The sequence below is a fragment of the Dermacentor silvarum genome, chromosome 7 (genome assembly GCF_013339745.2).
Source record: "Dermacentor silvarum isolate Dsil-2018 chromosome 7, BIME_Dsil_1.4, whole genome shotgun sequence".
NCBI lineage: Eukaryota > Metazoa > Arthropoda > Arachnida > Ixodida > Ixodidae > Dermacentor > Dermacentor silvarum.
The window spans coordinates 8,530,055-8,542,269 of record NC_051160.1 but is presented as its reverse complement, the minus strand read 5'-3'; the positions used below and the strand labels follow the sequence as shown (position 1 = coordinate 8,542,269).

The 12,215-nt window shown below is 48.0% G+C and overlaps 2 protein-coding genes across 4 annotated transcripts in view; one reads left to right on the top strand and one right to left on the bottom strand.

Annotated features, from left to right (window-relative positions):
* LOC119457505 (thyroid receptor-interacting protein 11) overlaps positions 1 to 2,399 on the bottom strand; it is a 124,884-nt gene extending 122,485 nt beyond the window's left edge. For both annotated transcript variants that reach the window (XM_049670127.1, XM_049670128.1), the window contains exons 1-2: positions 2,087 to 2,399; positions 1,243 to 1,319 (exon numbers count right to left, since the gene is read on the bottom strand). In XM_049670127.1, coding sequence (XP_049526084.1) covers positions 1,243 to 1,319; positions 2,087 to 2,180 — 171 coding nt within the window. In that variant the 5' untranslated portion in view covers positions 2,181 to 2,399. The remainder of the gene's footprint in view (positions 1 to 1,242; positions 1,320 to 2,086) is intronic.
* Positions 2,400 to 9,424: 7,025 nt separating this feature from the next.
* LOC119457504 (uncharacterized) overlaps positions 9,425 to 12,215 on the top strand; it is a 33,447-nt gene continuing 30,656 nt past the window's right edge. Inside the window, exon 1 of one of the 2 annotated variants that reach the window (XM_049670137.1) lies at positions 9,425 to 9,493. In XM_049670137.1, coding sequence (XP_049526094.1) covers positions 9,440 to 9,493 — 54 coding nt within the window. In that variant the 5' untranslated portion in view covers positions 9,425 to 9,439. Of the gene's footprint in view, positions 9,494 to 9,838; positions 10,120 to 12,215 lie in introns of those variants that run through there. The other variant, XM_037719090.2, reaches the window with a different exon arrangement.

The following is a 12,215-nucleotide window of genomic DNA, read 5'->3' as shown; positions in this document are numbered from 1 at the left end:
TCTCAGCAACTACTCATGCAGCATGCTAAAGGAACACTACGTATCATACAGTAGCATCAAATGAGACATGCAAATTCAGGGAAGCAAAATGCTTAAACAGGGCACAGTGATGGAGAACAATAGCAGCATACAAGCGATGAGCAGTCATCTTTTGCTGATCACCATAGCACTGCACTTATCAATTCAGGTAACAGCACTACAATGTTTTGTGCACTCTGGTAGATACTTCAAGCTACAAGTTTATAATGCAACCATGTGTTCACTAGTACTACAGGTACTTTATCGTGATTTTATCAGCAGTCATCCAAAGGGTGTTCTCGTTCATAATGTTACACTACTCGACAAAAATACATACAGCTGTAGTTACAAATCCTTGTAAAGAGTTTCACCAAGAACAGTCTTAAGAATTTTTAAAGGGACACTAAAGGGAAAAATGATTTCTTCTGTATCAGTAGATTACCCTTCCACAATACCGAAACCACCACTCTTACCGCGAGAAGCCGCTTGGTAAGCCAGAAAGAAATGAAAAACACAGAAGGCAAGTGGCGACGCCACCTCGAAGTTCCTGCACCAGCTCACCGTGACGTCATGGATTTTGACAGCATCTTCTAGGTCCCAGTTAATTCTTTAGCAGTAAAGATTGACTACATTGTGTTCTAAAGGAGCCCAAGAGTGAATATGGCAAGTTTCGCTAACTTTTACTGAGCCAACGTGACCCAAAAATGAAAAATACCATCAGAACTCGTGACGTCACACTGAAGTGCTGACGTCGGGGTTTCCGTGCGAAATTCAAAAAATTTAACCTTTGAGCGTCATTTTTTCTTCTAATGTTTGGCCTATTACAGGGTAATTAACGACAGAGAGTTTTCGGAGAATACTTTATCAGTCTAAGTTGATTTATTGTTTTGCTTTAGTGTCCCTTTAAGCAACGTTCGGCATCTTTAGGCTGCAGGAACACAGGATGATAAATGCAGGATACGTAAAAGACTCTCAGTGTGTTGAGTGAATTGAGTAGCATAAATGATGTTTTCGTTCTTGTACATTAAATACCACTTGAGTTTTTTGTATTTGAGGACGACCATGCACAACAGCTGATCTCATGGTCAACTCTTTCTGGCAAGCACGGATGTCAGAAAAGCCAGAAAAAGGCATCATGAAAATATTGACACCATCTTGGCTGCTAAAAACATATGCACTCTGCGCAATACCATCACACTCTGCATGCGAACTTCAGTCACATACCTCTTTACGAAGAGTGGCATTGCAACCCTCGAGCTGTTCTAGACGGCCTTTAAACAGCTGCAGTTGGGCGCCTTGGTCTGAAAAACATGCCACAATGCTTTTTGTAAAAAACACATGGCTTGCAGTGCAGATCATTAAAAATACGACAAGTGCTGTACCGACCGATGTTTCTTATTAGCTGAGCACTTTGTTCTCAATGTAATTGTAGGAGCCTCAGATGCGTTTTTCTACGTCTATGCTGTATAATTCACTGCGTCAAGTTGCAAAACAACCTAGTCAGCAATATATGTACGGGCCTCCATAACTAAGGTACCGTAACATCAAAAATTATCACTTTTTTTTTTTCTATGTCACGTCGTGCGGCTGCGTGATCTTTGTGTGAAATGTATCAGGTCGCTTCCTAGTGCATCTAGAGTAAGACACAATCGCGCGCGAATTTGCAAAAAAAAAAAAAAAGAAAGAAAGAAAGAAAAGCTGTTACTATTGTGGTCGAGAACTCATAGCTCACTCGCAATGCACTCACAGCTCGCAGCGCACTCACTTTCTATTACAATCAACTTCCTACGATCAACGAATATTGACGTATTTACTTGGATGCGCCCGGTGCACACATTGGCGAACACCTGTCACATTGCATTCATTTATGCGACGGTTGCAGGTTAATGATGCTTCTACGCGCAATCAAATCAGGAAGGTCAAGTAAAACCTCACCGAGACGTTATTTTCGTACGAACGAAACAGCTGCGGGTAGTTCTTTTAGCGTGAAGACGAGAACACGGCACGCAACTGCTCCACGTTTCACGGGACGCCGAAATGCTAACGCACATACATCGACTCAACATACCGTCCAATTCTTCTCGTCCTTCGAGCAGAACTTCGCTCGTCAGATTTGATATCTGGCTGGTGAGTGACGACAGTGTGCCGCCCAACCAGGACATATCGACATTCCAATGGGCATAGCCCTCAAAGGCTCTCTCGGTTAAGCCGTTTCTTCCATACGGTGTTTCGCCCAACAGTTACTTCGCCATCACATGTATTTCACAAAGCGAGCTTCATATGGCAATGTTAAGGCGGTTGGTCACGGGCTAACGGCTTGTTCGTCAACATAACCGGGTGCCAACCATGGTGCCAACGATGCAGGGTGCAGACGACATGTTTTTTTGGTTTGATAACCTCGAACCGGATGTGCCGGATGTTCGCAGCTTCTCCGACTCGTCAAAGAGCGCTGTAATCGTCAACGATTGTGTCATAGTGAATCTCGGCTACCATAGAGTTTATATTACTATAAAGGTTTTTTTATTTAGAAACTCTATGTCGGCTACAGTAGAGTGTTCTAGTACACTCTAGCTACAGTCTCGGCGTAGCCGGAGCAGCATACCAAAAGAAAAGTTCAATTTTTGTTTATTTTTATTTGGTTGATAGGTGTTAGGTTAACCGAGCTATCTATGCGTATTGTTTTTCATTCTTTTTTAGTTTCTTGGTTATTTATGTTGGATGTTAGTTATAGTTGGAAGCGGGTTGTGGCGCACGTGTTGCATGGTGAATAGGGTGCCTCGATGCCAGCGCGGCGCTGGGCATCGAGGCACCCTAATGGTGAAAGCAGTGTAGGGCGGCATTTTTAAACGGTGTTAAGGGAAGCTAGCGGAGGTAGCCGGATAGCGAGATTGCCGTACGGCTTACCGTGGGGCTTTGTTCAGGCAACGCCTCCTATAAAGTCTTTATAGGAGGCGTTGGTTCAGGTATTTTGTCGGGCGTTCTCGTTAGGTGGTCGGGCGGGCGATGGCGTGGCAGACTAGGAAAGTCTAAAGTCCCTAAAAAGGAAAGGGGACTGTTTAGGGACTTTAGGAAAGTCAGCTGGGGGTGATGGCGAGCTGGTGCAGTGCGAGGAGTGCAAACGTTGGTGTTATTTGGACGAGACGCACTTCGCAAGTTTAGCCGACGCTGAGGAGGCTAGCTTCGCGAGCAGGTCGTGTGAAGGATTTAAGGGGGCTGTGCGGCGGATGGAAGGGGAATGGGCAGCTAGTGTGGAAGAGCTCAAAGGGGAGCTGAAGGGGGAGCGAGAGCGGCGGATTGAGCTCGAAACTCGGATCGGCGAGTTGCTTGACAGGGAGGAGGCCGAGGCCATCCTGGTAAAGCGAATAGCTGGCGAGCTACAAGATGAACGGGAAAAGCTGGCCGTGCTGGAAGAGCGGGTGGAGGCGCTAATGGCACTGGCGGCGCGTAATCTCGGGTCAGAGCTGCGTCAGGTGGGCGGCGGGGACAGAGCGGAGACTCGATCAGGCAGAGGCATGCTATGAGAGCAGGGAGGGACGCCTAGGGGTTGTAGAACAGCAGGCGAGAGCCGGCGACAACACGGTGATTCCAGAAAGCTACAGCAAGGTAGCGCGGCAGGCTTCGGGTTGGAAGGGACGCGTGTACGACGTTGTAGTGCACGTTAAAGAACCCCAGGTGGTCGAAATTAATCCAGAGCCCACCACTACGGCGTGCCTCATAATCTGAACTGGTTTTGGCACGTAAAACCCCAGAAAGAAGAAGAAGAAGGAAGGGACGAACGGCAGGGAGGCGTCGCCGCGTGTCAGTGGCGCACGGCGGGTGGAGAACCAGCTAGCGTGAACTGGAGGACGGCAATCGCAGGCGGGAGGCAAACGTGTAGAGCGAAGGGTCCTAGTGGTGGGGGACTCCAACGTAGCGAGGGTTGAGGAGGGCGTCCTTACAAAAGTGAAGGCAGACGGGCAGGTGAGCCGGGTGGAGGCCCAGTAAGGGAAGTGCATGGTTGACGCAATGGCAAAAGCTCAGAAGGTGGCATGGGACAACATGGAGCACGAAAATCTGGTCGGTATCCATGCTAGTCTCAACGATGTGCTGAAGGGAAGGAGCCCGAACCTAAACAGACAGTTAGAGGTTGGGTTGCGTAAAGTCAGAGAAGCCTCTGCGAATGTGCATGTGACCATCTGCACAATCCCAGCGGTCCAGGGCCAGGCTAGCGGGATGGAACGGAGTGTGGTTGAGGCTAACCGGGTCATTAGGGGTCTGAGCCGACCACTGGGGTATGGCGTAATGGAAGTAAACCGGGAAGTGTACAAGTCTGGCTCCCACCCTTTTGCACAGGATGGCATTCACTACAGTGGTGCCACGGGCGAGAGGGTAGGTAGTAGGATAGGGCGCCAAGCTACGGCTTTTTTGGGGGGACCCAGAGCCCTAAGGCCACCAGTGTAGACGAAGACAGACCCAGAGAGGCCCCAAGATTCAAGAAACGTAGAATCGGTAGGAGAAGAAATAGACGTAAGCACCAGGGGCAAGGTGCACGAGATCAGAGGTTCGAGCAAGGTTGGAAGTTAAGCAGCGAGGGGTAGGTAGACTTGCTCGGGGAGCACACGGAAATACACGGTCCAGGCGCGGATGCAGGGGGGATGTCCGGATGTCCTGACCCCCCCCCCCCCCCCTCTGATTTCTGCATCGCCCCCTCACTGACAGAGGGATGGCCCTGTCGCAAAAATAATAATAATAATAATAATAATAATAATAATAATAATAATAATAATAATAATAATAATAATAATAATAATAATAATAAGAAGAAGAAGAAGAAGAAGAAGAAGAAGAAGAAGAAGAAGAAATAAAATATATGGTCACCAGCATTCTTCAAAAATATTTTTCGCGAGTACCAGTGATATCAGCCATGTAGAAGCTCGCTCACAAGCTTAGTTGTATTCCGTAGGGGTGTGGTGTCGCGAAGTTGCCGTAGTTATTTATTTATTTATTTATTTATTTATTTATTTCATGAACACCATTGGACCTCCTGGCGCCGGCCGTGCCTTACTCGACATGTCGGTGGCGTCTAATGAACGAGGGGACGTCCCTTTTGCCAAGCACGCCGATGTCCGCGCGAGCGCCTTCGCGCCTGATCAACGCCTCCTAAATAGTCTTTTTAGGAGGCGTTGGCCTGATCAACTTAGTTCCCCCTTGGGGTGTCATCGGTTGCCTCATTGGCTGTCATCGGTTCCGCGACCAACCTGCTTAATGAAAGAGATCTCTCGCTTAAGTGTTCTTATATAAATAATAACAATTAACAGCTAAACTAAGAACTACGCATAGGCAACTTTTTTTTAACTGTAGCACTCATTGTGATCACAGTTACACGTTGACAATATCCAGTACGAGCACAGTACCGTTCGTACGCTACAAGTTTTTCATTGTAACTTCGCAGTTTTATTGTCGTACATTAAACATAGGAGGCTCAAAGCCGCCGGATCCGTTTATCTGAGTGGGCGTTCTTGCAGAGCGGGGCGAAGCCTCGAGCAGCGGCTGCGAAGTGAGGGAGCGTGACGTCAGCGGCCAACGCCAGCGCGCGGGCGTTGGCCGCTCACCACGCGACGCGATGGCATCGCGTGGTTAGAGAAACGGGAGCAGATGCGCCTTGTGTAAAAGGATGACGTCGCGTGGGAAACAAAACATGAAGACGCTGGCTCGCGCTCTCGGCTACTACGCCACATCGTTCTTGTAGGTGGCGTCGTGAGTCTTCATACGCGGTGATTCGCATATCGTAAACAACCAGCGTAGTGGTTGCCGCGTTGGAGCTCCAAAGCAAACGAAGGTGCCTTAGCCGAACACAAAGAATCTCCTTAAGGAAATCAAGGTGTCCCAATAGAACTCCGAAGACGGACCCGTGCTTACGCATTTATAACGAACCTGGAACAGATCAACCCAAATTTTATGTTAAGAAACAATACAAAAATTAAGCTTTATGGTTTTCTTAAAATTAGGCACTGGGAGGCAAGTGAAGACCACCTGCGCAAATAAGTTATGTGGCCAGGGGGACACAAAGTGAGATGATAATTATCGCTGTCAGCAGCCGAATCAACTAAAATTGAATAATTAACTTTTTGACTGAAATATATGTATGTTTGTATTCAAAACTTAGAGGAAGTCGTGTTTCTACACAGTTTCACTTGGAAGAATTATTCTAGCATGTCTGTGCTCCGAGATATCCAACTCCAAATTTTAATTGTCGTTCGCATGATTACGCATGCAAGAGAGTGAGGATCGGCGCGAAGCTCCTTCCTGACGTGACGCGACTGTTAACTGCGTGCGGCGTTTAGTCTGACAACAGGACGAAGGCATTGGAAAAGATAATAACTGTCCCCCTTCCCCTCACGGCTGGCGAAAAAAAAAAAATGTCACGGTTCCGCCCTAAGGGCGAAGCAATGAATGCGATAGCAACACGTAGCAATGTCATACGAAGTAAGGTAGCGGCTTTGGTAGCAATATGAATTGTAGTAAACATGAGCTGATTAAGTAAGCAGGTGTGCTGCGGCGTAAGTAGACCGACATGAAGAGAGACTCGATGACCACGAGAAGGCGCGTGTGAAACGGTGGTGTTGATGAGAAGCGCTTCCCGTGGGCAGCGCGTGCGAAGGGACACACCTGTAGCGCTGCACTGCCGATCCGGGTAGCATTGCATGTGTAGCGTGCGTTGGAAAATGTGGCCCGACTATCACTAACTGAATGAACAAGCGTGGTGTGAGCGCGCACAAAAAAACATGAATAGATCACACTGAATGACTGCAGACAACGACAGTCAAAACGCTGGCAGCGAGCCCATACGCCGCAGCGGGCGAAGGTACGTGCGGTCTAACGCTTCAACGGAAACTGAGCGGCGAATGCACGGCGCATAAAGGTCAGAGCCGTGTGGAGATAAGAGACGGTGCCGACGAGCGACGAGCGCGGTTGTTGGCAGAGTAGAAGTGCGCATCCCCCCCCCCCCCCCCCCCCCCCGCGCTCCCTCCGGCGCTGGCTTCCCGCTTCCTTGCTTGAGCGTGGGTGATTGAGTGCGTTCGCTCTCCGTGATAGCGCGCGTCCCCGCACGCTTCCGCTCGGGCATACGGCGCGCGGTGAAGATTTTATCTATAGGGAACCTCACGGCGACGGCAGAAATCCGGTTGAAGTGTCCATATAATTGCTATCGCAATAAAAAAAAATCGAAGAACCCGTAACCGCTGTGGTAACACGCGACCGCGCAGCCTGCAGTGTAAAGATGGCGGCAGCTGCCATGCCGAGATAATGGGGCGAGCGGAGAAGCCGGAGGGCAGTGCGCGTGCGTAATGGTGACTAGACGACCGGCCATGGTCCTTGCCTGGGCTGCGCAAATAAAGTGACTGCTAATTTCGAAGTATTGTAAGTTTTATTGAAATCAAGAGGAACAACTGCACCATCAACAGCAGAAACCTTTTTAGCTATGCTAAGGATTATTTCATACTTCCGCTTTAAGTTTGGTGTAGTCATGCACAAATCTCATGACAACACTTCACTCATCAAGATGTCAATGCCCTAAAGATGTTCAAAATGCCTCCCTTGCACAGCAACGCAAAGCATAAACCACTCTCGCGTGGACTCGATAATTCTGCGCAGTACGACAATTGAAATTTGGAGTCGGATATCTCGGAGCACGAACAAGCTAGAATAATTCTTCCGACTGATACTGTGTAGAAACGCGACTGTCTCTAAGTTTCCAATACAAAATACCTACCTACTGCAGTCGACAAAAAATAATTGTTGAATTTTAGTTGATTGGGCTGCTCACAGCGATAATTATCACCTCACTTTGTGCCCCCCTGGCCATATAACTTATTTGCACAGGTGGTCTTCGCGTGCCTCCCAGTGCCTAAATTTAAGAAAAGCATAAAAGCTTCGTTTTGAACACCCTGTATTATCAGGCACAGCCGCCAAGCACATGGCTGTTTTGGGTACTGATACCTGGCTTCGCTACAGGTCTTCTTCTACGTGCCAAAACCAGTTCTGATTATGAGGCACGCCGTAGTGGAGGGCTCCAGATTAATTTTGACCACCTGGGGTTCTTTAACGTGCACTACAACGCAAGCACACGGGCGTTTTTGCATTTCGCCTCCATCGAAATGCGGCCGCCGCGGCCGAGATTCGGTCCCGCGACCTCCTGCTCAGCAGCGCAACTTCTGAGCTGACTGAGCCACCATGGTGGGCTACAGGTGTTGCTCTAGCCGTATAAAACGCGGGTTTATCGTGAGCAGAAACGGTGAATTTCGGTAAATTAGAAAGACTACTACTATCATCATGATCATCATCATCATCATCATCATAATCATCATTGAGATAAGCTGACCCCCTCCTAAGAAAAAACCTGGATCCGCCTCTGAATACACCAAATCAGGGGGTACAGGCGGGTGACATGGGATGGACATCATTCGAGGGCAGGGAAGCTAGCAGCAAGATAGAATTTGATCGGGGGGCGATTGAGAGAAATGGCAGAAAAGCGGTGGGCAAGGAGAGTTTTCAGTTATTTGTACATGAGGAATGTTGACACAAAATGGAGGAAGCTGACCAGAAAATTGTCAATAAAATATTTGGACTGCAGGAGAGGGGCGAACCAAGAAACATTGGTTAAGAAAAAGATTAAAGAAACAGAGACGGGTCTGTGGAGGACAGGGATGCAGACGAAATCAGCACTGGCAACATACAGACAACGCCTTTTTTTTTTTTTTTTCATTCAGGGAAGCCGGCCGGAGCTCGCGCTCTCCGCCTGCGGACAGCGCACTGCCGGCTGCTCCCGGCTTCGCCATTGGCTACGCCGATGGTGTCACGTGACGAGGCGGTAGGTAGGCGAGCGCTTTCGCACGGCGCCTGGTCACAACACGCGGCAGGGACCTCTCTATGGGAAAAGGAGCGACGTTCCAGGCATTGTCTTTACAGGAGGCGTTGATACAGAACTTTCAAGCAAGAAATTGCCAATGAAAATATCTATGATAATTCTAGGGGAAGCTCTTTGTTGTTTGAAGCCAGGACGGGAGTATTGCGGTCTAACATGTACCGAGTCAAGTACGTTGTGCTGTGCGTGTAGAGAGGAAGAGGAATCGGCTGAACACATGATACTTTTCTGTAAAGGGTTTAACCTACAGTGCAAAGCAATGGGGCTAATTTTTTCAAAGCATTGGGGTTTAGGGACAGTGGAGGCAAAATAGACTTTAAGCGGGTAGGAATAACCATATGGAGGTTATCTGCATGACTGGCGGCTAAAATCAAGGCAAGGGTGAAATTTCACCCACCACAAAGTACGAAACATGTTAATAGCCACGGCTAGGTGACGTGGGCCACCGCCCGATTTAAAGGGCTCAGCCTCATCCATCCATCCATCCCACTGGCTTCCGCGCGCCGTCTTGCTTGTTGGATGATGGCCCTTTGGACCTCTTCCTGTGAACTGGACAGCGCCGCCTTCCATTGTGTATGCTTTTGTGCTTTTTTTTTTTTTAATGTATAAACATTGTTTGCAGATGGCAGCGAGAACCCAAAGCCCAGAACGGAAGCCGTGTCCGTCGTTGTCCAGACAGACTCGTAAGAAGCGAGGTCATGTAAACGCGGTCACATCGGGCTCGGTCAGCCCGAATTCTCACTCGACCCGCTCGTGTCGGGCTCATGTACAGGTAGTAAAGCCCCTAAAAAATTAAAGTTTTTTCCAGGGGCTTTAAACGTAGCCCATCAACGCGCGCACAAAATCTCGGAGGCCATGTCAACAGCTTGGCATTACAAAGCCAAAAGGCGGCACTGGACGCACGCTTGCATCACGTGACAGAGGCAACCAATCAAAACGGTATCTGCTCCTCCGCCCGCTCCAGCCCTTAGGGGATCTCGCGTGCTTCCAAATATAAACATTTCAATACTTTGCATTTAATTCATTTCTGTCGTTCACTTCGCGTGCAGTTTGTGATATCATCTGTGGCGATGTAGCCTTCGCATTCAAAGGAAAACAGCAGACGACGAGGTCGACGGTGGTTCGCTCCTTCGGCGTGATGTCGACGACGCCTTGAAATCAAGGCCATGATGTTTTGGCTTCAGTGGATGTTGTCGAAGGTGAGGTCATTAGTGGCTATCAGTGGCTTTATAGTTTCAAACACCTTAGCGGTTGCACGTAAACCAGTTTCTGCCTTATGCCGCCAGATTTAGAGCCAGCTGATTCGGCTGACCTGTGTTGTTTGGTTGGTGTCTTCGATATGACGTTGCAGGCCAGTGCCCGTAACATTTATTTGAGAGCGCAACAGCATTCTCTGGTATATTTCAGATTCGAATGCTGTTCAGCGACTGGTTTCTCTGCTGCCTGGGGTCGCTTGACGGCGCGCCTTGTCTGCCAACAGTTGCGGTGGATGATTTCAGCTTGCGCTGGCACAGCGCGCTCTAGACGTCCAACCTTTTCGATGCCTTTCCCAGCAGTACTCGGTTAAACGGTGGCAATTTGCAGCTGAGGGGGGACCAGAGTCCGGAACCACGTACTTGCGCCTGTATAGAAGTTTTGGGAGTCCAGCGGCTGAAGCACTCGCGTCATAAAAATGTCTGATCACATGATACGAATGATTCGAAACCAGGAAGTGTTTAAACGCGATGAAAGCGAACGGCGTGCTCAATCTAGTAGGTCGTGCTCAGTCCAGATGTGGCTGTCGCGTCCACTCGTCGAATTCTAGATTTCCGTAACCGAGCGACCAGAACGAACGATCTGTTCTCGCGACGGCCCGTTTCGTCGCCGTCGCGCACATCGCTCACACGGGGTTTGAGCTACACCCGACTTGATTGCATATAATCAAATTTTGATTGGTCGCAACTGGTGCTCATGCTCAGTGTAATGCCACCTGGGGTCACCGAAATCCAAGCACACGGGCGTTCTTGCATTTTGCCCCCATCGAAATGCGGCCGAGAATCGAACCTGTGACCTGGAGTTCGTTGCCCCGAAGAACTTGAGCTGGGCTAGTTGGTAATCCATCTTGGTAAATTGCAGAAGTGCTGCTTGCTGGGCCAGTACTGTAACTTGAGAAAGCCAGCGAAAAAGTTTAGACGCAAATACGGAGGAAGGAAGACACACCACAATGCTTGACTAGCAACTGAGATATATTTGAAAAAATGTATCAACCCTGGAACATCAATCCGCAAGATAAATATTTGAGGCGTTAAAGAGATAGCTTTCCTAAAAGGCTAAAGTAGAAATACATAGGGCATCAATTAAGAGATTTTTGTACCTTGCCACTGTGCAATCGTCGGCGTTTTGATGCTTGAGGGTTGATCCGTTTTTTTTTTTTTTTTTTTCTTTCAAATATATGTCAGTTGCTAGTTCAGCATTGTGGTGTCTCTTCTTTCCTCCGTGTTTGCATCGAAATTTTTCTACACATACCCCAAGAAAGGATGCCCTCCACTTTTTCATACTTGTCAATATTAACAGCGGTGATACTGTAGAGAAACAACTGTGCTGTGTGATACCACTGTCACACTGGACGATTTAATGCCATTCGAATCGAATGACTTCCACAATCGAATGAGTTCGAGAAACTCATTCGACTTCGCACTTGAAGCGAATGTGTACTCTCTACCGTAGAGACAAGGTAAAATATGACATTGAGCGTTCGTAATTTGAGAAGCGTTCATGTAAGAAAAGCAATTATTTTGCGTGTTTTAAGGCATCTGTAATTTTAACGAGAGAAAAGCTGTAGGGCAGGCTATCGCAAAGTGTTTTTACTCCCCACCTCAGTGACGTCTAACTGCAGTCGCTTTACGAGTCGGCCATACTGTAAACAAACGGGCGCCTGTGTGCACGTACAAAGCAAGGTACATAGCAACTATCCGCTTCACCTGCTAAAACTGAGCGTCGTCGTTCAGCAACGCCTTCCTTCTTTTTTTTTTTCTCATTGTGGAGATATAGTAGTGAATGAGTTCTACCAAGAATAATTGCAGACTATCCATGCTTGCAATCGTGATATTATTTTGAGACCAATAATAGCACACAAAAGTTCAGAGATAAGATTTAAGTGTTTTTCCTATTATCAGCTTCATGTAACGATTAAGGAAAGTGCTGCATGCACTCTGCCAGGCATTTATTTTTTCTGCATCCTTCAAAGCATTTACATGTTATGCTTTTCATGTGTGACATTTTAAGTGGGATTGACACATTTTAAAATAGCTCAAAA